At 42.3% G+C, this 25,596-nt stretch overlaps 1 protein-coding gene across 1 annotated transcript in view; it reads left to right on the forward strand.

Moving 5' to 3' along the window:
* Nucleotides 1–319: 319 nt before the first annotated feature.
* SLC26A2 (solute carrier family 26 member 2) overlaps nt 320–25,596 on the forward strand; it is a 33,189-nt gene continuing 7,912 nt past the window's right edge. Inside the window, exons 1-2 of the mRNA XM_005558232.4 lie at nt 320–385; nt 23,747–24,470. Of these exons, the coding sequence (XP_005558289.1) occupies nt 23,772–24,470 (699 nt within the window). The 5' untranslated portion in view covers nt 320–385; nt 23,747–23,771. The remainder of the gene's footprint in view (nt 386–23,746; nt 24,471–25,596) is intronic.

The following is a 25,596-nucleotide window of genomic DNA, read 5'->3' on the forward strand; positions in this document are numbered from 1 at the left end:
GGAACCTCCCTAAGAATCCGTGCAAGTGTGGGCTCTTCTGTCCAGGGCAGCAAATCGCGAGGAGGAGAGTAGTCAGAGGGCGGCACCCTCCCCGGTCTGGGCGGAGTTATTGGCTGGTGGTAGCGTCGCTCGTTCGGCAAAACTACGTGACGGCCTCGGCCGCGGGCGTTTGCACTGGCTCCGCATCCGGCACCTCTTCGCCGGTCCCCGCCACGCCCGTAGGTCCCGCCAGCCGGGCCCCGCCTCCTCAGGAGTCCGAGCGATGGGCGGGGAAAGGGACGGGCAGGTCTAGCTCTGTCGGCGCCGCGGTGTCCAGCTCAGTCCTGCAACGGTGGAAGACGCGTGCCGCGGCGCCTGGTTGTGTGGGGCGGCCCGGCCCCGAGAGGTGAGAATAGGGAAGCGGACTAGGGAAGAGGACTAGGGAAGAGGGAGGGAGCGGTGGTGGCCGCCACGCGGTCAGCGGGCCCCTGCCAGAGTCATTCTGCCTGGGTCCCCGCGCGGTAGAATCCTAGATCAGGGGTCGCCGCCGTGGAGCGGGACGTGCTTCTGGTTATTTCCCGGGTGGTCTGGGGCCGGGCGAGTGGCGCTGCACCCCTGTGATCCGGGCCCGCCCCTCTGGCTGGCGGCTGCCCACCCACCCTCCATCCCGCATATCTCGCCGGGTGCCACGCACTCCGCTGCTTTTCCAGTCGTCGTTGATCCGTCTCGAACCTAGATATCTGGAATCGGGATCCGGGAGATAGGAGCCACCACCACCTCGAACAGATGGGGAAACAGGCCGAGACGGGCGAGACGGCTTGGTTATCTTGGTTACGTGGTGGCTCACGCCTGTAATCCCAGCACGTTGGGAGGCCGAGGCGGGCGGATCACCTGAGGTCGGAAGTTCGAGACCAGCCTGGCCAACATGGAGAAACCCCCATCTCTACTAAAAATACAAAATTAACCGGACGTGGTGGTGCATGCCTGTAATCCCAGCTACTCAGGAAGCTGAGGCAGGAGAATCGCTTGAACCTGGGGGGCGGAGGTTGCGTTGTGCCATTGCACTACAGCCTAGGCAACAAGAGCGAAACTCCATCTCAAGGAAAAAAAAAAAAAATCACACACCCGATTAAGTGCAAAATCAGGACTTGTTCTTTCTGATTCATACACTAAGTTGGAATTATTTCACTGGATGGATGGAAACACTGAGAAGACAGAGAGGGCCCAGAGCCTTGCCTAAAATTACACAGCAAGTCTTTTGCAGAGCTAGGACTTGTACCCAGCTCTCCAAACTCATAGACTATCAGGCTGGGCTCCTTCCCTGCACAGATTGGGGACCACAGTGAGTTAGAAACGTTCAGAACTTAAATTGCCTTCCGGCACCCATTCTAGTTAACCTGTTTTTTCTCCTTATCCCCAACAGTTCTTTATGTGAAATCTACAACTAATATGATATGCAATACTAAATTAAGCAGAACTTTTTGTTTTTGAAAATTGAATCAATAATAAATGGAGGGCCAAAGCTGTTGGAAAGGAATGAACCCTTTAAAAACAAACAGGAATCTCAAGGCAGGAGATAGCAAGGGACAGAGACTAATAGCTATTGTTTATTGAGTAAATGCTATGTGCCAGGCACTGTGGTAGGTAGTTGTGTTAGCCTTACAAACCAGCAAGTTAGGTAATGTTACCCCATTTTACAGGTCAGAAATTGATGCTGAGTAAAGTGAAGTTTTACCCAGTGCCATATAACTGCTGAACAGTATAGCTGGGATCTGAACAGAGATCTGTTTGACTTCCAGAATATATCCAGTGATTGTCCAAGTGTGGTCCTAAGCTCACTGGTTCAGCATCATCTAGGGTGCGGAGCCCTGGATCTCATCCTGGATTTACAGGGGTGGTCCTAAGAAGCTAACAGCTCTCTGTATTTGAAAATTATTGTACTGTAATGTGTTGCCTCCTAGGGGAAGATCTAGAGATGAACATACTATGGGCTAGAGGTAATTTTTGAGGGGAAAAAAACATTAATTACACTTTTTATATATTTCTGATTTGACTTTTGTTTTGCAGACCAGGTCTCACTTTGTCATCCAGGCTAGAAGTGCAGGGGCGCGATCTAGGCTCACTGCAGCATTGACTTTGTGGGTTCAAGCAATCCTTCCACCTCAGCCTCCCGAGTAGCTGGGACCACAGGTGCACGCTACCATACCTGGCTAGTTTTTGTAGTTTTTGTACAGATGGTGTTTCACCACATTGCCCAGTCAGGTTTCAAATTCCTAAGCTCAAGCAATCCTCCTGTCTTGGCCTCCTGAAGTGCTGGGATTACAGGCATGAGCCACTGTGCCCTGCCCACACTTTTTTTTTTTATTTTTTCCCCATGATTGACAGAAGGATAATCACGCTTTTAGAGAACATAAACCCCCAGGCAGATGCTTGACAAGCTGTAATTTCTTGACGTAAGTTTGGTTTTGGCATGTGGGGGCAGAAGAGTGGGGTTGGAGAGTTAAGTGAGAATGGGGAAAGTAACTCCTTTTTCCTTATCATGTAGCTGTTAAATTCTAATTCACTCAACAGATACTTGCCAAGCATTTATAAGGTGCAAGACATGTTCAAGACACTGAGAATACAGCTTTGAACAAAACAGAGCAAGTCACTGCCCTCATGAGAAAGACAATTAACAATGTGTAGTATGTAATGGTGAGAAGAGCTATGGAGAAAAATAAAGCAAAGGGCATAGGAGTGCAAGGCAGGGCTGGGCCCAGGAGGAAGACATGGAAATGGCAGTAATGGCAGTGGTGCATATATATATATATATATATATATTTATTTATTTATTTATTTATTTATTTATTTATTTATTGAGACAGAGTTTCACTCTTGTTGCCCAGGCTGGAGTGCGGTGGCGCGATCTTGGCTCACTGCAACCTCTGCCTCCTGGGTTCAAGTGATTCTGCTGTGTCAGCCTCCCCAGTAGCTGGGATTACAGGCACACGACACCATGCCTGGCTCATTTTTTGTATTTCTTTTTTGTTGTTGTTGAGACGGAGTCTCGCTGTGTCTCCAGGTTGGAGTGCAGTGGCGCAATCTTGGCTCACTGGAACCTCTGCCTCCCGGGTTCAAGCGATTCTCCTGCCTCAGCCTCCCAAGTAGCTGGGACCACAGGCATGTGCCACCATGTGCAGCTAATTTTTCTGTTTTTAGTAGAGATAAGGTTTCACCATGCTGGCCAGGATGATCTCAATCTCTTCACCTTGTGGTCCGCCCACCTCCACCTCTCAAAGTACTGGGATTACAAGCATGAGTCACCGCGCCTGGCCTAATTTTTTGTGTTTTTTAGTAGAGACGGGGTTCCACCATGTTGGCCAGGCTGGTCTCTAACTCCTGGCCTCAGATGATCCACCTGCCTTGGCCCCCCAAAGTGCTGGGATTACAGGCATGAGCCCCTGCACCCGGCCTGCTATTTTATATTTTTGTTTAACTTTTTTTTTTCTGGTACAGATGAGGCCTTGCTATGTTGCCCAGGCTGGCCTCAAACTCCTGGCCTCAAAGTGATCTTCCTGCCTTGGCCTCCCAAAGCACTGGGATTACAGACATGAACCACTGTGCCTGGCCTCTATTTTATATATTGTATCTAGGAAGGGACTAATTTATAAGGTGTCATTTGAGGCTGGGCAACGTGAGCAAAGGCCCTGAGGGCAAAGGCTGCTTAATATTTTCATGGACTGGTGATTGGAACATTGGGGCTGCATGGGAGGAAGCAAGACAGTGGCGGTTTCAGGCTCATTCATAGAAGCTTATACCAACGTTTTTAGACCATATTTGGTAGGAGATAGGGAGCCAGTGCAGGTTTTTGGGGAGCATATCGAAATGGTTGACGTCATCTTGCTAATGAATGCGTCTTTTGAAGAAGAGGCATAGTGCTTTAAAAATGTAGGTTCAGGATGGGCACCGTGGCTCACGCCTGTAATGCTAGCAATTTGGGAGGCCATGGCAGGCAGATCACTTGAGCTCAGGAGTTCAAGTCAGCCTGGACAACATGGTGAAAACGTGTCTCTACAAAAAATACAAAAAAATAGCTGGGCATGGTGGCATGCACTTGTGGTCCCAGCTACTCAGGAGGCTGAGGTGGGAGGATTGCTTGAACCTGGGAGATGGAGATTGCAGTGAGCCAAGATCATGCCACTGCACTCCAGCCTGGGTGACAGAGTGAGATCCCATCTCAAAAAAATAAAAAATAAATGTAGGTTCAATATTAGAGGAAACTGAGTGACCATTATACAGGAACTGTGTACTATTTTTGCAACTTTTCTGTAAGTCTACAGTTATTTCAAAATAAAACTGTTTTAAAAAATAAAAAAAAATGTAGGTTTAATAAAGTGTTTAAGGCTGAACTATGTCTGCAACTTTCAAATAGTTCAGAAACAACAACAAAACCCATGTAAGTATGGAGAGAGAGTGTGTTAACATCTTATGAATTATAAAATTGCTAAATAGGTGAATTGTTAGTGTGTAAGTGTTTCATGTATCATTCTTTCAATTTTTCTGAAGATTTAAAAACAGCTTCAAAATAAGCAATCAAGTAACAGTATAGGTTCAAGTCATGATTCCCCTGCTTACAAGCTGCATGTGGCCAGGCGCGATGACTCATGCCTGTAATCCCAGCACTTTGGGAGGCCAAGGTGGGCGGATCACTTGGGGTCAGAGTTCAAGACCAGCCTGGGCCGGGCGCGGTGGCTCAAGCCTGTAATCCCAGCACTTTGGGAGTCCGAGGCGGGTAGATCACGAGGTCAGGAGATCGAGACTATCCTGGCTAACATGGTGAAACCCCATCTCTACTAAAAATACAAAAAACTAGCCGGGCGTGGTGGCGGGCGCCTGTAGTCTCAGCTACTTGGGAGGCTGAGGCGGGAGAATGGCGTGAACCCGGGAGGCGGAGCTTGCAGTGAGCCGAGATCACGCCACTGCACTCCAGCCTGGGAGACACAGCGAGACTCCGTCTCAAAAAAAAAATAAATAAAATAAAAAAATAAAATAAAATAAAATAATAAAAAAAAAGACCAGCCTGGCCAACATGGTGAAACCCCGCCTCTACTAAAAATAGAAAAAATTAGCCAGGTGTGGTGGCACGTGCCTGTATTCCCAGCTACTCAGGAGGCTGAGTCAGGAGAATCGCTTGAACCTGGGAGGTGGAGGTTGCAGTGAGCTGAGATCGCACCATGGCACTCCAGGCTAGGGAACAGAGTGGACTCCATCTCAAACAAAAAAAAAGAAAAGAAAAGTCGTGTGAAGTACTGGAAAATTATTTCCAAACTACATATTCTAGTCTAGTTTGTTTATTTTTATTGAAATATATATATGTGTATATATATATATTTTTTTCTTACACTGTAGTTCTTACCAGCCTAGTTTGAGATTTTTCCATATAAGAGAGGAGACTTTGGTTGTTGACTTGTTCACATTAATGTCAGGTCAATGTTAAGACTTCAGGTTTTCCAGAAACTTGAGATCTTTAAGTTGTTATTAGGTTGACTCTAGTTTTCCTGTAATTATCTGATGTATATACACTTACAGAGACTGGCATAGGCAATCCATTAGAGGAAAAAGGTTAGGAGTCAGGATACTTGGGTTCTGGATCCATCTCTGCCTTTAAGTAGCAAACGATTTCACTAATCCGAACCTTTATTTTATTTTATTTTATTTTTTGAGGCAGAATCATGTCTGTCGCCTAGGCTAGAGTGCAGTGGCGCAATCTCACCTCACTGCAACCTCTGTCTCCTGGGTTCAAGTGATTCTCGTGCCTCAGCCTCCCAAGTAGGAGGGATTATAGGCATGTGCTACCATGCCTGGCTAATTTTTGGATGTTTAGTAAAGATGGAGTTTCACCATGTGGGCCAGGCTGGTCTTGGACTCCTGAACTCAAGTGATCCGCCTGCCTTGGCCTTCCTAAGTGCTGAGATTATAGTTGTAAACCACTGGTACCCAGCTGAACCCTTATTTCTTACCAAAAAATCATGGCAGTTGGATTTCTTGATCTCTGTCTAGCTCTAAAGACCTGTAATTCAAGAAAACTGCCACTTAATGATTTGATCATTTAGTTTGAACTATCTCATGGTTGGGACAGAGGGTTATGACTGCCTGGAGTGGGCTCCTGACAACAGGTTAATTTTTCTATTGACTCTCACTGCCTGTGGTTTTAGATTGTGTTATGTGTTAAAAGCAGTTACTTAAACACACATAAACAAACACGCATACCACACCATATTCACAACAGGTTGTGAAGTTCAGTTTTAAATGGCCTAGGTTTCTTAGGAAAATCCCAGTACAGGTTGAGTATCCCTTATCTGAAATGCTTGGCACTGGCAGTGTTGCCGATTTCTGATTTTTTTTTTTTTTTTTAATATTTGCTTTCTACTTACTAGTTGAGCATCTCTAATCTGGAAATCCAAATTGCTCCAGTGAGCATTTCTTTTGAGCATCATGTTGGTGCTCAAAAGTTTCGGATTTTGGTGCATTTCGGATTTTGGATTTTTGGATTAGGGATACTCAACCTGTATGTGATTAATATGTCATCAAATATATCCAATGAAGCTGTCATATTTTAAGACTAAATATAACTGTTTTTAGAAAAATATTACAAAAAGAAAGAAAACATTGCTTAGGTACTTCCTCCCAAAGTTAGTTGTATGTGTTTGGGGACGTAAGAAATACATTTCCCAAGGCTGCGTATCCAGAGTATGGGAATATTCAGTGATGATTTCTTAGGAATTAAAATAGAAACTGCAATTGAAAACAAAAGGACATAGTTGGGTACAGCGGTATGTGTCCGTAATACCAGCTAACCTGGAAGCTGAAGTGGGGAATCACTTGAGGCCAGGAGTTCAAGGCAGCAGTGAACTATGATCGCGCCTATCAATGGCCACTGCACTGCAGTCTTAGCAACAGAGTGAGACTGTGTCTCTTAAAGAAAAGAAAAAGAAAATTATGTAACAGGTTATATTCAAGCTACTGTTTTCTCCTTCAGATAAAAATTCTTATTTTTTAAAAAGCTATTTTTATAGCTTTATTGTAGTGTAACTGACATACAATAAACTGTACATATTTAAAAGGTACTCTCTCTGTATATATTAAAAACTGTCACCACAATCGAGATAGTGAACATATCCATCAATCCCCAGAATCTCCTCATGCCCCTTTGTAATCTCTCCCTCCTACCCTTCCTTACTTCCTATCCCAAAATAACCACTGATTTACTTTCTGTCACTAGAAATTAGTATAGACTTTTTAAATGTATTTCTTTTGGTGGAGGTGTCAGGAAATGAACTTGAGGACTGATTAGTTTGCATTTTGTAAAGTTTTTGTCCCTGAAATCTCCATCTAATATTAATACAGTGTACGATGCAGTGGCATGAAGTATGTGCATAATGGTGTGTAACCATTACTACTATTTATTTCCAAAACTTGAAATTGAAACTCTATAACCAGTAACTCACCACTTCCCCCAGTACCCAGTAAACTCTTATCTTCTGTCTTTATGAATATGCCTATTCTCTCTCTCTCTGTCTCTGTGTGTTTGTATTGTTGTTGTTCTGTCACCTGGACTAGAGTGCAGTGGCATGATCATAGCTCACTTCAACCTTGACCTCCTTGACTTAAGCAATCCTCCTTCCCCAGCCTCCCAAAGTGCTGGGATTATAAGCATGAGCCACCCTGCCTGGCCCACTTTGCCTTTTCTAGATATTTTGTATAGGTAGAATCATTCAATACTTGTCCTTTTGTGTCTTTTTTTTTTTTTTTTAAGATCCAGGTCTTTTTTCTTTTCTTTTCTTTTTTTTTTTTTAGTTTGCATCATGTCTGTCTTTTGCTTAACATAATGGTGTTAAGGTTCATACGTGTTGTAGATGAAGAGTATCAGAACTTAATTCCTTTTTAATAGTCAAATAATATTCCATTTGATGGTTATACCATGCTTTATCTGTTCATCTGTTGATGGACACTTGGATTGTTTTCACCTTTTGACTATTGTAAATAGTGTTGTTATGAACATTAGTATACAAATATCTGTTTGAGTTACAGTTTTTAGTCCTTTGAGTATAAGCGGAATTCCTAGGTCATATAGCAGTGCTGTGTTTAACTTTTTGAGGAACCACCAAACTGTGTTTCACAGTGTTAACACCGTTTTACATTTCTACCAGCAATATGTATCAACTGTCTTTTTTTCTTCTTTTTTTTTGAGACAGAATCTTGCTTTGTCACCCAGGCTGGAGTGCAGTGGCGCGATCTCCGCTTACTGCAAGCTCTGCCTCCCGGGTTCACGCCATTCGCCTGCCTCAGCCTCCAGAGCAGCTGGGACTACAGGCGCCCACCACCTCGCCTGGCTAATTTTTTTTTTTTTTTGTATTTTTAGTAGAGACGGGGTTTCATCATGTTAGCCAGGATGGTCTTGATCTCCTGATCTCGTGATCCGCCTGCCTTGGCCTCCCAAAGTGTTGGGATTACAGGTGTGAGCCATCGCGCCTGGCCTCAATTGTCCTTTTTTTGAGACGGACTCTCGCTCTGTTGCCCAGGCTGGAGTGCAGTGGCACAATCTTGGCTCACTGCAACCTCCACCTCCTGGGTTCAAGCAATTCTTTGTGCCTCAGCTTCCTGAGTAGCTGGGATTACAGGTGCACATGTGCGTACCACCACACCCAGCTAATTTTTGCATTTTTGGTAGAGACAGGGTTTTGCCATGTTGCCCAGGCTGGTCTCGAACTCCTGACCTCAAGCGATTCACCCACCTTGGCCTCCCGAAGTGCTGGGATTACAGGTATGAGCCACTGCGCCCAGCCTCAATTGTCTTTTAAAGAAACAAAAATCAAAATTTTGTCCAACAAAAATCAAAGCTAATTCTTCTTGGAGAATTTTTCGTTAAAATAACTTTTTAAAATAAAAACCAATCTTTCCATCAAAAATGATTTATTAGATACTTCCTGTATGTGCCTAATTCTATGCTAGGTATTACGATAGTACACAAAAAGTGGAGAACATCTGGAATAATTTTAATCTAGTTAGGAAGATAAAGCACATATTCAACAAACATTTATTGAACATATAAATGGAATTCAGACGAGAATGAGATACTGTATACCTTTCCCTCCACCCTATTTATTTTTCCAATTTTGGCTTCTCTCCTGTACTTGAGAACCACATTTCTAATTGCCTGCTGGACATACCATCTGGACATATTACAGAAATCTCAAATCTAAAAAACCCAAAGTCAGATTTTTTGCTGCTTCCTATCTTTCCATTTTCTTCTCCATCTTCCTATATATCATCCTTCCTTTTGTGTGGTCCCTCAGAATTCATCTTAGATTTGTCTGTGTATGTCGTTTAAGCACCACTTCTTATCTAATTGTACCACTGAAATGGCAAACCTCCTGCCCTATCCTGTCTTGGAGGTTAGGCCTTTGGTAACTGTAGCTTAAAGGATGAACTCGTGACTTCTTGGGATTACGTAAAAACTAATCTTTGACTCCAGCCTTATCTCCTACAACTTCGCCCCTGGAACCTGGTGTGAGTTTTTCCTGGGTCTTGGACTATACTGTGATCTTTGACTTGACTGAGTTATCTTTTCCCTTTTTATTAACGTTGCAGCTGCCTACTTCACACTGGCCTGCAGCCTATTCTCTACTCTCAGAATACTCTAAACCTTTCTGTTATAGTACCTAGACTACTGTTTCAACTCTGTCTGGATCCACTGATTGTGGGTAGAAATTGGGTTCTTATTCATTTTAGCAAGGATTTACTGAACCTCTACTATATGTGCTAAGCCTTGTTCTTGATAATGGAAACATAATAAGTACGAGAAAGACTGTAATAGTTTTGCTTGTAAATAATATAAATTCAGAAGTCTGAAGTGCTATGAAGAAAATAAAGCCAGGTAAGGATATAGAGGATGCTGGGAAGGAGGTGTTATTTTATCTGGTTGGGATGGTCAAGGAGGGTTTCTGTGAGGAGCTGACATATAAACTGAGGCCAGGCATGGTGGCTCACACCTGTCATCCCAGCACTTTGGGAGGCAGAAGTGGAAGAACTGATTGAGACCAGGAGTTCGAGACCAGCCTGGGAAACATAGAAAGACCGTGTCTCTACAAAGACATAAAATAAATTAGCCAGGTATCATGGTGTGTACCTGTAGCCCTAGCTACTTGGGAGGCTGAGGTGGGAGGATTGCTTGGGCCTAGGAGTTTGAGGCTGTAGTGAGCTATGACCATGCCACGACATTCTAGCCTGAGTGACAGAGTGAGATCCTGTCACTAAAAAAGAAAAATAAAAGCTGAGACCTGAAGGATGAGAACATACCTGTATAGATCTGGGAAATGATTATTCTAGGCAAAGACAACTTGAGCAAGTACAGTGACCCTAATAATGGAATCAACTTGGCATGTTCCAGCAACTGCAAAAAAGCCAGTAGGAAATAAGGGCAAAAAGAGAGGCAGTGTTCAGATCTTGTAGGCTCTTAGAATATTCCAGGTGAGAGAGGATGGTAGGACAGTAGTGAGATGTGATTGGATTACAAATAGTTTGGGCAGTGGGGAGAGGATAGATATATTATTCAAGGCACAGCAGACAGGACTTACTGATGGATTATATATGGGAGTATGGCATAGGGGAAATAAAGATTGACACCTAGGTTTGGGGTCTAGGTTCTGATGCATTGTGTCTAGCACAGTGGTTAGCGTATAATAGGAGCTTAAAATATGTTATAATTTAATGAAGACCAGTACCCAACCTCTAGGAGCTCACACAGAAAAGTTAGCCAATCCAGCTGAAGAAGGCTTGTTGACACTTAAGGACATTCATGCAGTAAGTATGGGTTGCAGGCCCATTTAACACAGATGGATCTGAGTTTTCCTCTGATGAGTAGTCATCTTATCTTTTCCTCCCATGGATCCTTTTCCTCCAAAGGATCAGTCCTCTCACAGTATTAATTTCTTAGTCTAGGGCAAGGGCCTGGAAAGTAGCCTGTGCCATCCTGGTTGTAGGCATCAGTGAATGAAATGGAGAGGAATACAGAAGGCTTTGCTCCTTGGCCTCCCTGGGCCTTCATAGTGCTGTGATCTTCCCTGGACTTGTCTGACAACAGTGAGTTAGAGGATCAGATGGTACTATATACATGGAGAATCTGTCTTGGTTATACCTGTTTATAGTTTAGTTTTCTTTTTCTTTTTTTTTTCTGAGACAGGGTCTCATTCTGTCACCCAGGCTGGAGTGCAGTGGCGTGATCTTAGCTCACTTCAGCCTCCACCTCCTAGGTTCAAGCGATTCTCCTGCCTCAGCCTGCTGAGTAGCTGGGATTACAGGCATGCGCCACCACGCCTGGCTGACTTTTCTATTTTCAGTAGAAATGGGTTTTCATCATGTTGCTCAGGCCGATCTCAAACTCCTGGCCTCAAGCAATCTACCCATCTCAGCCTCCCGAAGTGCTGGGATTACAGGTGTGAGCCACTGTGCCTGGCCTAGTTTTGTTTGTCTAAAACCACTTTCAACAATTTTTTATCCGTAAAAGACAGGTAAAATACTAATTGCTTTAGTGCAAAGAGAATGAAATAATATAACATCAGACCAGAAGATATATAATTACTTGCCAAATGAGTGATAGAGTAAGTGACTTTCGGCTGGGCGCGGTGGCTCAAGCCTGTAATCCCAGCACTTTGGGAGGCCGAGATGGGCGGATCACGAGGTCAGGAGATCAAGACCATCCTGGCTAACCTGGTGAAACCCCGTCTCTACTAAAAAAAATACAAAAAACTAGCCGGGCGAGGTGGCAGATGCCTGTAGTCCCAGCTACTCGGGAGGCTGAGGCAGGAGAATGGCGTTAACCCGGGAGGCGGAGCTTGCAGTGAGCTGAGATCCGGCCACTGCACTCCAGCCTGGGCGACAGAGCGAGACTCCGTCTCAAAAAAAAAAAAAAAAAAAGTGACTTTCTCAAAAACTTTCAGGGGCTATGTATTTCATGCAGTTTAAGTCTAACTTTCTTAACCCAGCATAAAGGGCCCTCCAGAATCCCCCTCAGGTACGTTTGTAGTCTCCTCTCCCACAAATCTCCCATAACCGTTCTCTGTTTTTTTTTTGTTTATTTGTTTGTTTTTTAATTTAAGTTCTAGGGTACATGTGCACAATGTGCAGGTTTGTTACATATGTATACATGTGCCATGTTGGTGTGCTGCACCCATTAACTCGTTTTACATTAGGTATATCTCCTAATGCTATCCCTCCCCCATCCCACCAGCCCATGACAGGCCCTGGTGTGTGATGTTCCCCTTCCTGTGTCCCAGTGTTCTCATTGTTCAATTCCCAACTGTGAGTGAGAACATGCGGTGTTTGGTTTTCTGTCCTTGCAATAGTTTGCTAAGAATGATGGTTTCCAGTTTCATCCATGTCCCTACAAAGGACATGAACTCATCCTTTTTATGGCTGCATAGTATTCCATGGTGTATATGTGCCACATTTTCTTAATCCAGTCTATCACTGGTGGGCATTTGAATTGGTTCCAAGTCTTTGCTATTGTGAATAGTGCTGCAATAAACATACGTGTGCATGTGTCTTTATAGCAGCGTGATTTATAATTCTTTGGGTATATACCCAGTAATGGGATGGCTGGGTCAAATGGTGTTTCTAGTTCTAGATCCTTGAGAATTGCCACACTGTCTTCCACAATGGTTGAACTAGTTTACAGTCCCACCAACAGTGTAAAAGTGTTCTTATTTCTCCACATCCTCTCCAGCACCTGTTGTGTTGCCTGACTTTTTAATGATCGCCATTCTAACTGGTGTGAGATGGTATCTCATTGTGGTTTTGATTTGCATTTTTCTGATGCCAGTGATGATGAGCATTTTTTCATGTGTCTGTTGGCTGCATAAATGTCTTCTTTTGAGAAGTGTCTGTTCATATCCTTCGCCCACTTTTTGATGGGGTTGTTTGATTTTTTCTTGTAAATTTGTTTGCATTCTTTGTAGGTTCTGGGTATTAGCCCTTTGGCAGATGGGTAGATTGCAAAACTTTTCTCCCATTCTGTAGGTTGCCTGTTCACTCTGATGGTAGTTTCTTTTGCTGTGCAGAAGCTCTTTAGTTTAATTAGATCCCATTTCTCAATTTTGGCTTTTGTTGCCATTGCTTTTGGTGTTTTAGTCATGAAGTCATTGCCCATGCCTGTGTCCTGAATGGTATTGCCTAGGTTTTCTTCTAGGGTTTTTATGGTTTTAGGTCTAACATTTAAGTCTTTAATCCATCTTGAATTAATTTTTGTATAAGGTATAAGGAAGGGATTCAGTTTCAGCTTTCTACATATGGCTAGCCAGTTTTCCCAGCACCATTTATTAAATAGAGAATCCTTTCCCCATTTCTTGTTTTTGTCAGGTTTGTCAAAGATCAGATGGTTGTAGATGTGTGGTGTTATTTCTGAGGGCTCTGTTCTGTTCCATTGGTCTATATCTCTGTTTTGGTACCAGTACCATGCTGTTTTGGTTACTGTAGCCTTGTAATATAGTTTGAAGTCAGGTAGCATGATGCCTCCAGCTTTGGTTCTTTTGGCTTAGGATTGTCTTGGCAATGCGGGCTCTTTTTTGGTTCCATATGAACTTTAAAGTAGTTTTTTCCAATTCTATGAAGAAAATCATTGGTAGCTTGATGGGGATGGCATTGAATCTATAAATTACCTTGGGCAGTATGGGCATTTTCACGATATTGATTCTTCCTAGCCATGAGCATGGAATGTTCTTCCATTTGTTTGTGTCCTCTTTTATTTCGTTGAGCAGTGGTTTGTAGTTCTCCTTGAAGCGGTCCTTCACATCCCTTGTAAGTTGAATTCCTAGGTATTTTATTCTCTTTGAAGCAGTTGTGAATGGGAGTTCACTCATGATTGGCTCTCTGTTTGTCTGTTATTGGTGTATAGGAATGCTTGTGATTTTTGCACATTGATTTTGCATCCTGAGACTTTGCTGAAGTTGCTTATCAGCTTAAGGAGATTTTAAGCTGAGATGATGGGGTTTTCTAAATATACAATCATGTCATCTGCAAACAGGGACAATTTGACTTCTTCTTTTCCTAATTGAATACCCTTTATTTCTTTCTCCTGCCTGATTGCCCTGGCCAGAACTTCCAACACTGTGTTGAATAGGAGTAGTGAGAGAGGGCATCCCTGTCTTGTGCCAGTTTTCAAAGGGAATACTTCCAGTTTTTGCCCATTCAGTATGATATTGGCTGTGGGTTTGTCATAAATAGCTCTTATTATTTTGAGATACGTCCCATCAATACCTAATTTATTGATAGTTTTTAGCGTGAAGGCTGTTGAATTTTGTCGAAGGCCTTTTCTGCATCTATTGAGAATCATGTGGGTTTTGTCTTTGGTTCTGTTTATATGATGGATTACGTTTATTGATTTGTGTATGTTGAACCAGCCTTGCATCCCAGGGCTGAAGCCCACTTGATCATGGTGGATAAGCTTTTTGATGTGCTGCTGGGTTCGGTTTGGCAGTATTTTATTGAGGATTTTTGTATCGATGTTCATCAGGGATATTCGTCTAAAATTCTCTTTTTTTGTTGTGTCTTTGCCAGGCTTTGGTATCAGGATGATGTTGGCCTCATAAAATGAGTTAGGGAGGATTCCGTCTTTTTCTATTGATTGGAATAGTTTCAGAAGGAATGGTACCAACTCCTCCTTGTACCTCTGGTAGAATTCGGCTGTGAATCCATCTGGTCCTGGAGTTTTTTGGTTGGTAGGCTATTAATTATTGCCTCAATTTCAGAGCCTGTTATTGGTCTATTTAGGGATTCAACCTCTTCCTGTCTTAGTCTTGGGAGGGTGTATGTGTCCAGGAATTTATCCATTTCTTCTAGATTTTCTAGTTTATTTGTGTAGTGGTGTTTATAGTATTCTCTGATGGTAGTTTGTATTTCTGTGGGATCAGTGGTGATAACCCCTTTATCATTTTTTATTGCATCTATTTGATTCTTCTCTCTTTTCTTCTTTATTAGTCTTGCTAGCAGTCTATCAATTTTGTTGATCTTTTCAAGAAACCAGCTCCTAGATTCATTGATTTTTTTGAAGGCTTTTTTTGTGTCTCTATCTCCTTCAGTTCTGCTCTGATCTTAGTTATTTCTTGCCTTCTGCTAGCTTTTGAATGTGTTTGCTCTTGCTTCTTCAGTTCTTTTAATTGTGATGTTAGGGTGTCAGTTTTAGATCTTTCCTGCTTTCTATCGTGGGCATTTAGTGCTATAAATTTCCCTCTACACACTGCTTTAAATGTGTCCCAGAGATTCTGGTATGTTATGTCTTTGTTCTCATTGGTTTCAAAGAACATCTTTATTTCTGCCTTCATTTCGTTATGTACTCAGTAGTCATTCAGAAGCAGGTTGTTCAGTTTTCCATGTAGTTGAGCGGTTTTGAGTGAGTTTCTTTTTTTTTTTTTGAGACGGAGTCTTGCTGTGTCTCCCAGGCTAGAGTGCAGTGGCGTGATCTCGGCTTACTGCAAGCTCCGCCTCCCGGGTTCACGCCATTCTCCCGCCTCAGCCTCCCAATTAGCTGAGACTACAGGCGCCCGCCACCACGCCCGGCTAGTTTTTTGTATTTTTAGTAGAGATGGGGTTTCACCATGTTAGCCAGGATAGTCTCGATCTCCTGACCTCGTGATCCACCCGCCTTGGCCTCCCAAAGTGCTGGGATTACAGGCTTGAGCCACCGCGCCCGGCCTTGAGTGAGTTTCTTAATCCTGAGTTCTAGTTTGATTGCACTGTGGTCTGAGAGACAGTTTGTTATAATTTCTGTTCTTTTACATTTGCTGAGGAGTGCTTTACTTCCAACTATGTGGTCAATTTTGGAATAAGTGCGATGTGGTGCTGAGAAGAATGTATATTCTGTTGCTTTGGGGTGGAGAGTTCTGTAGAGTCTATTAGGTCCGCCTGGTGCAGAGCTGAGTTGAATTCCTAGATATCCTTGTTAACTTTCTATCTCTTTGATCTGTCTAATGTTGACAGTGGGGTGTTAAATTCTCCCATTATTATTGTGTGGGAATCTAAGTCTTTTTGTAGGTCTCTAAGGATTTGCTTTATGAATCTGGTTGCTCCTGTATTGGGTGCATATATATTTAGGATAGTTAGCTCTTGTTGAATTGATCCCTTTACCATTATGTAATGGCCTTCTTTAACTCTTTTGATCTTTGTTGGTTTAAAGTCTGTTTTATCAGAGACTAGGATGGCAACCCCTGCTTTTTTTGTTTGTTTGTTTTCCACTTGCTTGGTAGATCTTCCTCCATCCTTTTGTTTTGAGTCTATGTGTGTCTCTGCATGTGAGATGGGTCTCCTGAATACAGCACACTGATGGGTCTTGACTGTTTATCCAGTTTGCCAGTCTGTGTCTTTTAATTGGAACATTTAGCCCATTTACATTTAAGGTTAATATTGTTATGTGTGAACTTGATCCTATCATTATGATGTTAGCTGGTTGTTTTGCTCGTTAGTTGATGCAGTTTCTTCCTAGTATCGATGGTCTTTACAATTTGGCATGTTTTTGCAGTGGCTGGTACCGGTTGTTCCTTTCCATGTTTAGTGCTTCCTTCAGGAGCTCTTGTAAGGTAGGCCTGGTGGTGACACAATCTCTCAGCATTTGCTTGTCTGTAAAGGATTTTATTTCTCCTTCACTGATGAAGCTTAGTTTGGCTGGATATGAAATTCTGGGTTGAAAATTCTTTTCTTTAAGAATGTTGAATATTGGCCCCCACTGTCTTCTGGCTTGTAGCATTTCTGCCAAGAGATCTGCTGTTAGTCTGATGGGCTTCCCTTTGTGGGTAACCTGACCATTCTCTCTGGCTGCCCTTAACATTTTTTCCTTCATTTCAACTTTGGTGAATCTGACAATCAGGTGTCTTGGAATTGCTCTTCTTGAGGAGTATCTTTGTGGCGTTCTCTGTATTTCCTGAATTTGAATGTTGGTCTGCCTTGCTAGGTTGGGGAAGTTCTCCTGGATAATATCGTGCCAAGTGTTTTCCAACTTGGTTCCATTCTCCCTGTCACTTTCAGGAACACCAATCAGACGTAGATTTGGTCTTTTCACATATTTCTTAGAGGCTTTGTTCGTTTCTTTTTACTCTTTTTTCTCTAAACTTCTCTTCTTGCTTCATTTCACTCATTTGATCTTCAGTCACTGATACCTTTTCTTCCAGTTGATCGAATTGGCTACTGAAGCTTGTGCATGCGTCACGTAGTTCTTGTGCCATGGTTTTCATCTCTATCAGGTCATTTAAGGACTTCTCTACACTGGTTATTCTAGTTAGCCATTCGTCTAATCTTTTTTCAAGGTTTTTAGCTTCTTTGCGATGGGTTTGAACATCTTCCTTTAGTTCGCAGAAGTTTGATTGTCTGAAGCTTTCTTCTCTCCACTCATCAAAGTCATTCTCCGTCCATCTTTGCTGTGTTGCTGGCGAGGAGCTGCATTCCTTTGGAGGAGAAGAAGCGCTCTGATTTTTAGAATTTTCAGCTTTTCTGCTCTAGTTTCTCCCCATCTTTGTGGTTTTATCTACCTTTGGTCTTTGATGATGGTGACGTACAGATGGGGTTTTGGTGTGGATGTCCTTTCTGTTTGTTAGTTTTCCTTCTAACAGTCAGGACCCTCAGCTGCAGGTCTGTTGAAGTTTGCTGGAGGTCACTCAAGACCCTGTTTGCCTGGGTGTCACCAGCAGAGGCTGCAGAACAGCAAATATTGCAGAACAGCAAATGTTGCTGCCTAATCGTTCCTCTGGAAGCTTCGTCTCAAAGGGGCACCCGGCCATGTGAGGTGTCAGTCAGCCACTACTGTGAGGTGCCCCCCAGTTGGGCTACTTGGGGGTCAGAGACCCACTTGAGGAGGCAGTCTGTCTGTTCTCAGATTTCAGACTCCATGCTGGGAGAACCACTACCCTCTTCAAAGCTCAGTTGGAAATGCAGAAATCACCCGTCTTCTGCGTCGCTCAAGCTGGGAGCTGTAGACTGGAGCTGTTCCTATTCGGCCATCTTGGACGCTTCCCCATTCTCCATTTTAAACATAACATTCTCATTTCTGATTCTGTTCCTCCAACATTAGAACTATTGCTGTTTGTGTTTTCTTCTCCCTCACCCATATTCCAAGTCTTCTCTCATCCTTACAAACCTGACCTAGACTTCAGAGCCCAGGTTAAGATACATTCCTCCCTTAAAAACTGTCTAAACAAACTATTCTTAAACTCTTTCAGATTTCTCCCCTGCTTAGATGCCATAATCATAGTAGTCAGCAGCTTCTAGTTTTATTTAGCAGTGAGTTTGTAGCATACATACAGAGGTAAAACAAAGCATGATTATGGAACTTTGTGGGTTCAGACTGGTGGCTGAATTAGTTCTACTTGTTGACTGTTTCTGAGTGAATACGTAAGTTTCTAAGAGCTAGAGATGGGAAGGGACCATGGCCATGAATGTAGAGAGACAGAGAGTTGGGATCAAGATTGTCGATATTATTACTGGATCACTTTGCTTAGCAGCTAGGTGAAACCGAAATGTGTAGAGTAGCTGAATTTTAAGGTGTTCAGAAATATCTGAAATTAGAGAAGCTAATTAGATAGGTGGTAGGAATAGTACCATATTAAAAAAGGATCTATTCTTGGGATCCCAAAATATGCATATTTATTACCTTGCTCTGTCATTTATAGGCTGAATAAATTACTAAATTGAGCCAGTCCTTTCACTTTTAACCTATGTATGTCTTTATATTTAAAGTGGGTTTCAAGTAGACAGCATATACTTGGGTCTTATTTTTTAATCCTGTCTGACAGTCTCCACTTTTAATTAGCATGTTTAGACGATTCATATTTAATATGATATGTTTGGATTAAACTCTACCATCTTACTAGCTATTTTCCATTTGTTCCATCTGTTTTTTTTTGTATTATCTTCCTTTACTTTCTCTTGAGTTGAGAGTTTTTTATGATTCTATTTTATCTCCACTATTATTATTTATACCTTTTTAAAAAATGTAGTGGTTACTCTTAGGTTTAAATGTACATCTTTAATCAGAGCCTATGTTCAAATAAGATACCATTTCATATCTAGTGTAAGACCTTATAGTTTGCTGGGCATGGTGGCTCATGTCTGTAATCCCAGCACTTTGGGAGACCAAAGTAGGAGGATCACTTGAGCCCAGGAGTTTGAGACCAGCCTGGGCAATATATAGTGAGACCTCATCTCTATTTAAAAAATAATAATCAGAAAATTTTTAAAAAACTTTAAAATTCCTAATTCCCCCTCTCATTCTGTGTGATTGTTGTCACACATTTATTTTGCATATGCTGTAAAGTACATTCCCATTTTTGGTTTAAACAGTTATCTTTTAGAGCAATTAAAAATTTTTTAATTGAAAAAATGAATTTTACCTTATCTTCATTTGTTCCATTTCCTGGACTTCGTTATGTAGAACTGAATTTCTGATTGGTGTATTCTTTTTGGCTGAAGAACCTTCCTGAAACTGTCTCTCTCTCTCTGTGTGTCTCTCTGCCTGTTTCTCTCTTTCTCCCTCTCTCCTCTTCTCCTTCCCACTCCCTCTCTGTCTCTCTCCCTGTCTCCCCTCCTTTCTCTCTCCCCTTCCGCCCACATATATATGGTGCTGGTTGGCTGGCCTTAAATCCTCTCAGTGTTTATCTGAGAAAGTTTTTATTTCTTTTTCATATTTTATTTTATTTTATTTTATTTCGTATGACAGAGTCTCTCTCTGTCACCCAGGCTAAAGTGCAGTGGTGTGACCATGGCTCATTGCAGCCTCAACCTCTTAGGCTCAAGCAGTCCTCCTATCTCAGCCTCCCAAGTAGCTGGGGCCACAGGCACACACCATCAGCCTGGCCTCTTATCTTTTAAAATATTTTTTCTAGGTAAAGAATTCTGTGTTAAAAGTTATATTTCTGGGGTCAGACGGGGTGGCTCACACCTGTAATCCTAGCACTTTGGGAGGTCAGGGTGGGAGGATCACTTGAGGCTAAGAGTTTGGGGACCAGCCTGGGGAGCTCAGTAGCAAGACCATGTCTCCACAAAAAAAGTTTAAAAATTAGCCAGGCGTGGTGGTGCACACCTGTAATCTTCGCTACTCAGGAGGCTGAGGTGGGACAATCACTTGAGCCCAGGAGTTCAAGGCCACAGTGAGCCATAATTGCATGCCACTGCACTTCAGCCTGGGCGACAGGTTAAGACCCTATTTCTAAAAAAGATACATATTTCTGTGATATAAAGATACCACTCCATCATGTTCTGGCCTCCATGATTTCCAATAAGAAGTCTGCTATAATTCTTATTTTTGTTTCTGTATAAGTAATATATGTTTTTTCTTTGTCTTCAGGATTTTCTCTTTATCTTTGTTTTCAGCAGCTTGAATGTCATATGTGTAGGTGAGGGTTTTTGTTTTCTTTTTGTTTTTGTATTTACTCTTCTTGGAATTCTCTGAAATTCTTGGAGATAGATTATATATTATATTTGTTATATATTATATATATATACACATACATATATATATATATATAAATAAATTTTTTTTTTGAGACGGAGTCTTGCTTTGTTGCCATGCTAGAGTGCAGTGGTGCCATCTTGGCTCACTGCAACCTCTGCCTCCCTGGTTCAGGCAATTCTCCTGCCTCAGCCTCCCGAGTAGCTGGGACAACAGGCACACGCCACCATGCCCAGCTCATTTTTGTATTTTTTTAGTAGAGACAGGGTTTCACAATGTTGGCCAGGAAGGTCTTGATCTCTTGACCTTGTGATCCGCCTGCCTTGGGCTCCGAAAGTGTTGGGATTACAGGCGTGAGACACCGCACCCGGCCTTTTTTTTTTTCTTTTCTTTTTTTTTTTTTTCTTAAGAAGGAGTTTTCCTCTTGTTGCCCAGACTGGAGTGCAATGGCATGATCTTGGCTCACTGCAACCTCCAGTTCCTGGGTTCCAACGATTCTCCTGCCTCAGCCTCCCGAGTAGCTGGGATTACAGGTGTGTGCCACCACGCCGGGCTAATTTTGTATTTTTAGTGGAGGCCGGGTTTCACCATGTTGGTCAGGCTGTTGTCAACTTCCTGACCTCAGGTGACTTGGATCTATATTTTGATGTCTCTCATTAATTTTGGAAATTTCTTGGCCATTGTATCTTGAAATATTTCTTCTGCCCATTCTCTCTCTTTTGGTATACTAATTATGCATATGTTTGATACTTTGATGTGTCCCACAGCTCTTGGATGTTATGTTACATTGTTGATATTGGGGGTTTTTTGTTTTGTTTTGTTTTGTTATTTAAACTGTTTCTGCGTTTTAGTTTAGGTAATTTCTATTTACCTGTCTTTGAGTTCATTGATTCTTTCTTTAGCTTTCAGGTCTACTAATGATCCTATCAGAGGTATTCATCATCTCTGTTACTGTGTTTTTCACTTTTAGCATTCCTTGTTTGATTTTTCTCTTACAGTTTCCATTTCTTTGTTTTACTTTCTAGTATTAATTTTTATCTATATTCTTCCCAGATAGCAGCCATATAGGGCAAGGTTTGGATTCCATTAGTTTTTTCTTATGTGTCTTTTGCATATCTTAAGTTTGTAAACCTTTTGACCCAGAAATCACCAAGAGCTCTCCAAAACAGGACATTGGTGCACTCAAGCTAGCTCAAGAAAGCAGGAAATGACAGGAAAGTCGCAGACTGGTTGCATTGTGGAGCAAAGAGCTGCTGGGTGTATCCATCAACCTGATTGATTTTCTCGGGGCCAGTGGTCACCTTAGTCTATTCTTTCTTTCCTTATCTACTTCAGAAGACCATTAAAATATTTACTCTTGTTAAACCTAAACAAAATGAATATGGGTTACTTTTACATATCTTGTGTTCTTGAATAAGTCATAGGTCCTGGATTTTGGCAGTTTGTAACATTAGGTTTATAGAACCTCACAAGGGCCCATTTTTCTGTCAGTTCCAAAACAAGAAACTTCCTGAGTCCTTCATCTAAAATATATTGTCTCAGCTGGGCACAGTGGCTCGTGCCTGTATTCCCAGCACTTTGGGAGGCTGAGGCGGTGGATCACCTGAGGTTAGGAGTTTGAGACTAGCCTGACCAATATGGTGAAACCCTGTCTCTACTAAAAATGCAAAAATTAGCCAGGGGTGGTGGCTTGTACTTGTAATCCCAGCTACTCAGGATGCTGAGATAGGAGAATTGCTTGAACCCAGGAGGCGGAGGTGGCAGTGAGCCAAGATAGCACCACTGCACTCCAGCCTGGGCGACAGAGTGAAACTCTATCTCAAAAAAAAAGAATTGTCTCTATCTGGCCACAGTCACAAATGTTTGTTCATTTGTTCATTCATTCATTCAAATGTTTTGTAAGCCTGCTATCTCAGTGTTACTACATTACATTCAGATTACACTGATGAACAACATGTCTTTCCTCCAGGAGCTAGAGAGATTCCTACTCCACTAATACAAGGGTGTGGTTAGTACTATGATGGAGGTGCAACATGCTATGGGACACAGAGGGTGTAGTATTTCGTTTGGGCTAGGGGAGATGGGTTAGTGCTTTCAGAAAAGGTAGCATTGTAACTGGGTTTTAAAAAAATTATTAGGATCATGACAGGCGAAGAGGTAGATGGCCATTCTAAGCTAAGTAAACAGTGTATGTAAAGGCACTAATTCATGAAGTAGTTGGTAAACAATTTATGCTCTACTCCTTTGAGAGCCTGGTTCATTTTCTTCTCTTACTCTGGTTATTAGACTTATTATTTGTTGTTGTCCTTTCTCTCTTTTTGGCTATTCTTACCTCCCTTGTTTTCCTGTAGTTCCTAGTGGTAGATCTTATGGCATTAGTTTTATAGTCTAGGACACAGAGATGGAGGATCACCTGTATTGCCTCCCAGTGGAAGTGCAGGGCAACATTATTTCTCTATTCAACCTGTGTTTCAGAGTGTGTACTTAGAATAGTACAGTGAATCTTGCATGAATGTGGGCCCTGCCCACAGGGCAGATGACTCCATACTAGAACATAGTGGAATAGACCAAAACCTTCTACAGCATGTATGAGACACTTGGCCCATTGACCCTATTCATGCCCTTTACATTCAGCACCCTCATATCGACTTCTCTCCTCTTTCCTACCAAGCAAGGGAGTACTGTTCAAAGATGCAAATGCATTCTGCCTTAGTTTCTTTTTATTGCCAAAAACATTTATCTTTACCTTGCAAACTACTTTTTCTTCTATTTATTTTCAACATTTAGCAGGTTGTTTACAAAGGGACCAAAAGATAAAAAAGGACCATCTTCCTTGTTTCAGGGACTGGTAGGTCAGGGTTAAGGTTAAGGTAGGGGTTAAGACCAGATCCTATTTTGCAGTCTGCCTGGGAGGTGAAAAACCTGGGAAGAAGACCACTGGTAGCATATGTATGGAAAGGAGACAGGCTGCCCTTACATCTTTTCCGGAGGAAAAACTGTCAGGGGGAGCCAGGCATATATGGAGAAGAATCCTTAATGGTTTATACTCTTGGGAAGTCCTGTACCCAGCCAGTTACTTGCTTTGACTTGGCTATTTATGGTCTGGTTCTGGTCTTTTTTTTCCCCCTAACCAAGACAAATGAGGCTCAATTAAAGAAAAGGGACATAAGATACCTATTCCAAAACGGAATTCCTCTGAACTCTCATGCAATGACAAGTAGAATTGTTAGTCTATGTGAGCACTGAGAATTACTTTATTGATGAACACTGGTATTTACACTGGCATTTTCTCTGGTGTAGGAAGCTGAACCATCTATCTCCAGAAATGTCTTCGGAAAGTAAAGAGCAACATGACCTTTCACCCAGAGACTCAACTGAAGGAAATGACAGTTCTCCATCTGGGATCCATCTGGAGCTTCAAAGGGAATCAAGTACTGACTTCAAGCAATTTGAGACCAATGATCAATGCAGACCTTATCATAGGATCCTTATTGAGTGTCAAGAGAAATCAGATACAAACTTCAAGGAGTTTGTTATTAAAAAGCTGCAGAAGAATTGCCAGTGCAGTCCAGCCAAAGCCAAAAATATGATTTTAGGTTTCCTTCCTATTTTGCAGTGGCTCCCAAAATACGACCTAAAGAAAAACATTTTAGGGGATGTGATGTCGGGCTTGATTGTGGGCATATTATTGGTGCCCCAGTCCATTGCTTATTCCCTGCTGGCTGGCCAAGAACCTGTCTATGGTCTGTACACATCTTTTTTTGCCAGCATCATTTATTTCCTCTTGGGTACCTCCCGTCACATCTCTGTGGGCATTTTTGGAGTACTGTGCCTTATGATTGGTGAGACAGTTGACCGAGAGCTACAGAAAGCTGGCTATGACAATGCCCATAGTGCTCCTTCCTTAGGAATGGTTTCAAATGGGAGCATGTTATTAAATCACACATCAGAGAGGATATGTGACAAAAGTTGCTATGCAATTATGGTTGGCAGCTCTGTAACATTTATGGCTGGAGTTTATCAGGTAAGGAGCAATGAAACAATTGGTTATTTCTAGAAAAGTAGTCTAGTACATGAAATCTCATATCTGTAAGGGATCGTAGGAATCACAATAATTAAAGCTACCATTTATTGAGAGTTCAGGATGTATGAAGGGTAGAGGCAAAATTCAAACCTTAACCTTGACTCCACAGGTAACATAAGGCTGGTTCACTGGACCTCCACCACCCAGTACAACTCCTTAATTTTACATGTCAGAAAATCTTGGCTTTGCTTGAGATTATTTGTGGCTGGTTATTGGCAGAGTCAGCATTAGCAGTGAGGCAAGTAGGTAACAAAATGGGGTTTGAGAGTGCAGGAGTTTTTCACTTTTTTTTTTTTTTCTGGAGACAGGGTCTCACTTTGTCACCCAGGCTGGAGTGCAGTGGCACTATCTTAGTTCACTGCACCCTCCGCCTCCCTGGCTCAAGCAATCCTTCTACCTCAACCTCCTGAGTAGCTAGGACTACAGGCACATGCTACCATGCCTGGCTAATTTTTTTTTTTTTTTTTTTTTTTTTTTTTTTTGGAGAGATAGGGTTTTGCCATGTTGCCCAGGCTAGTTTCAAACTCCTGAGCTCAAGCAATCCTCCTGTCTTGGCCTCCCAAAGTGCTGGGATTATAGGTGTGAGCCACCACACCCAGCCTCAAATTCTAAATGTCTCTTACCTTCCATTAGAATTACTGATCTATTGAGTGACTCTTACTAAAGGTAGTGGTTGTCTTGGAATGTTGGGGAGGGAGGAAAAAAGTTGGGGACCACAGTTTCATATTATCAGCCAGGAGAAAGGATAAGAAATCAAATTCTTGAGTCTCCCATAGAATCCACTAATCTGGCTTTGGCATCCAGGAGTCAGTGCCAGGATTAAACCTTCTCTAATGCAGGCATTTCAAACCAACAAGAGGAGGGGAAGAGTAGCTCACTTTAGTTGGAGATCAGGTGAGTGGGGAGGGAGAGTGAAGATGGTGTGAAGAAGAGCTGTGCTTCTCAGAGTCTACTTATTTATTATTTACTCATTTATTTATAAAGAGACAGGGTCTCTCTATGACCAACCTAGGTTGGTCTCAAACTCCTGGGCTCAAGTGATCCTCTCAACACTGCCTCCCCCAAT

Source organism: Macaca fascicularis, chromosome 6, assembly GCF_037993035.2.
Source record: "Macaca fascicularis isolate 582-1 chromosome 6, T2T-MFA8v1.1".
NCBI lineage: Eukaryota > Metazoa > Chordata > Mammalia > Primates > Cercopithecidae > Macaca > Macaca fascicularis.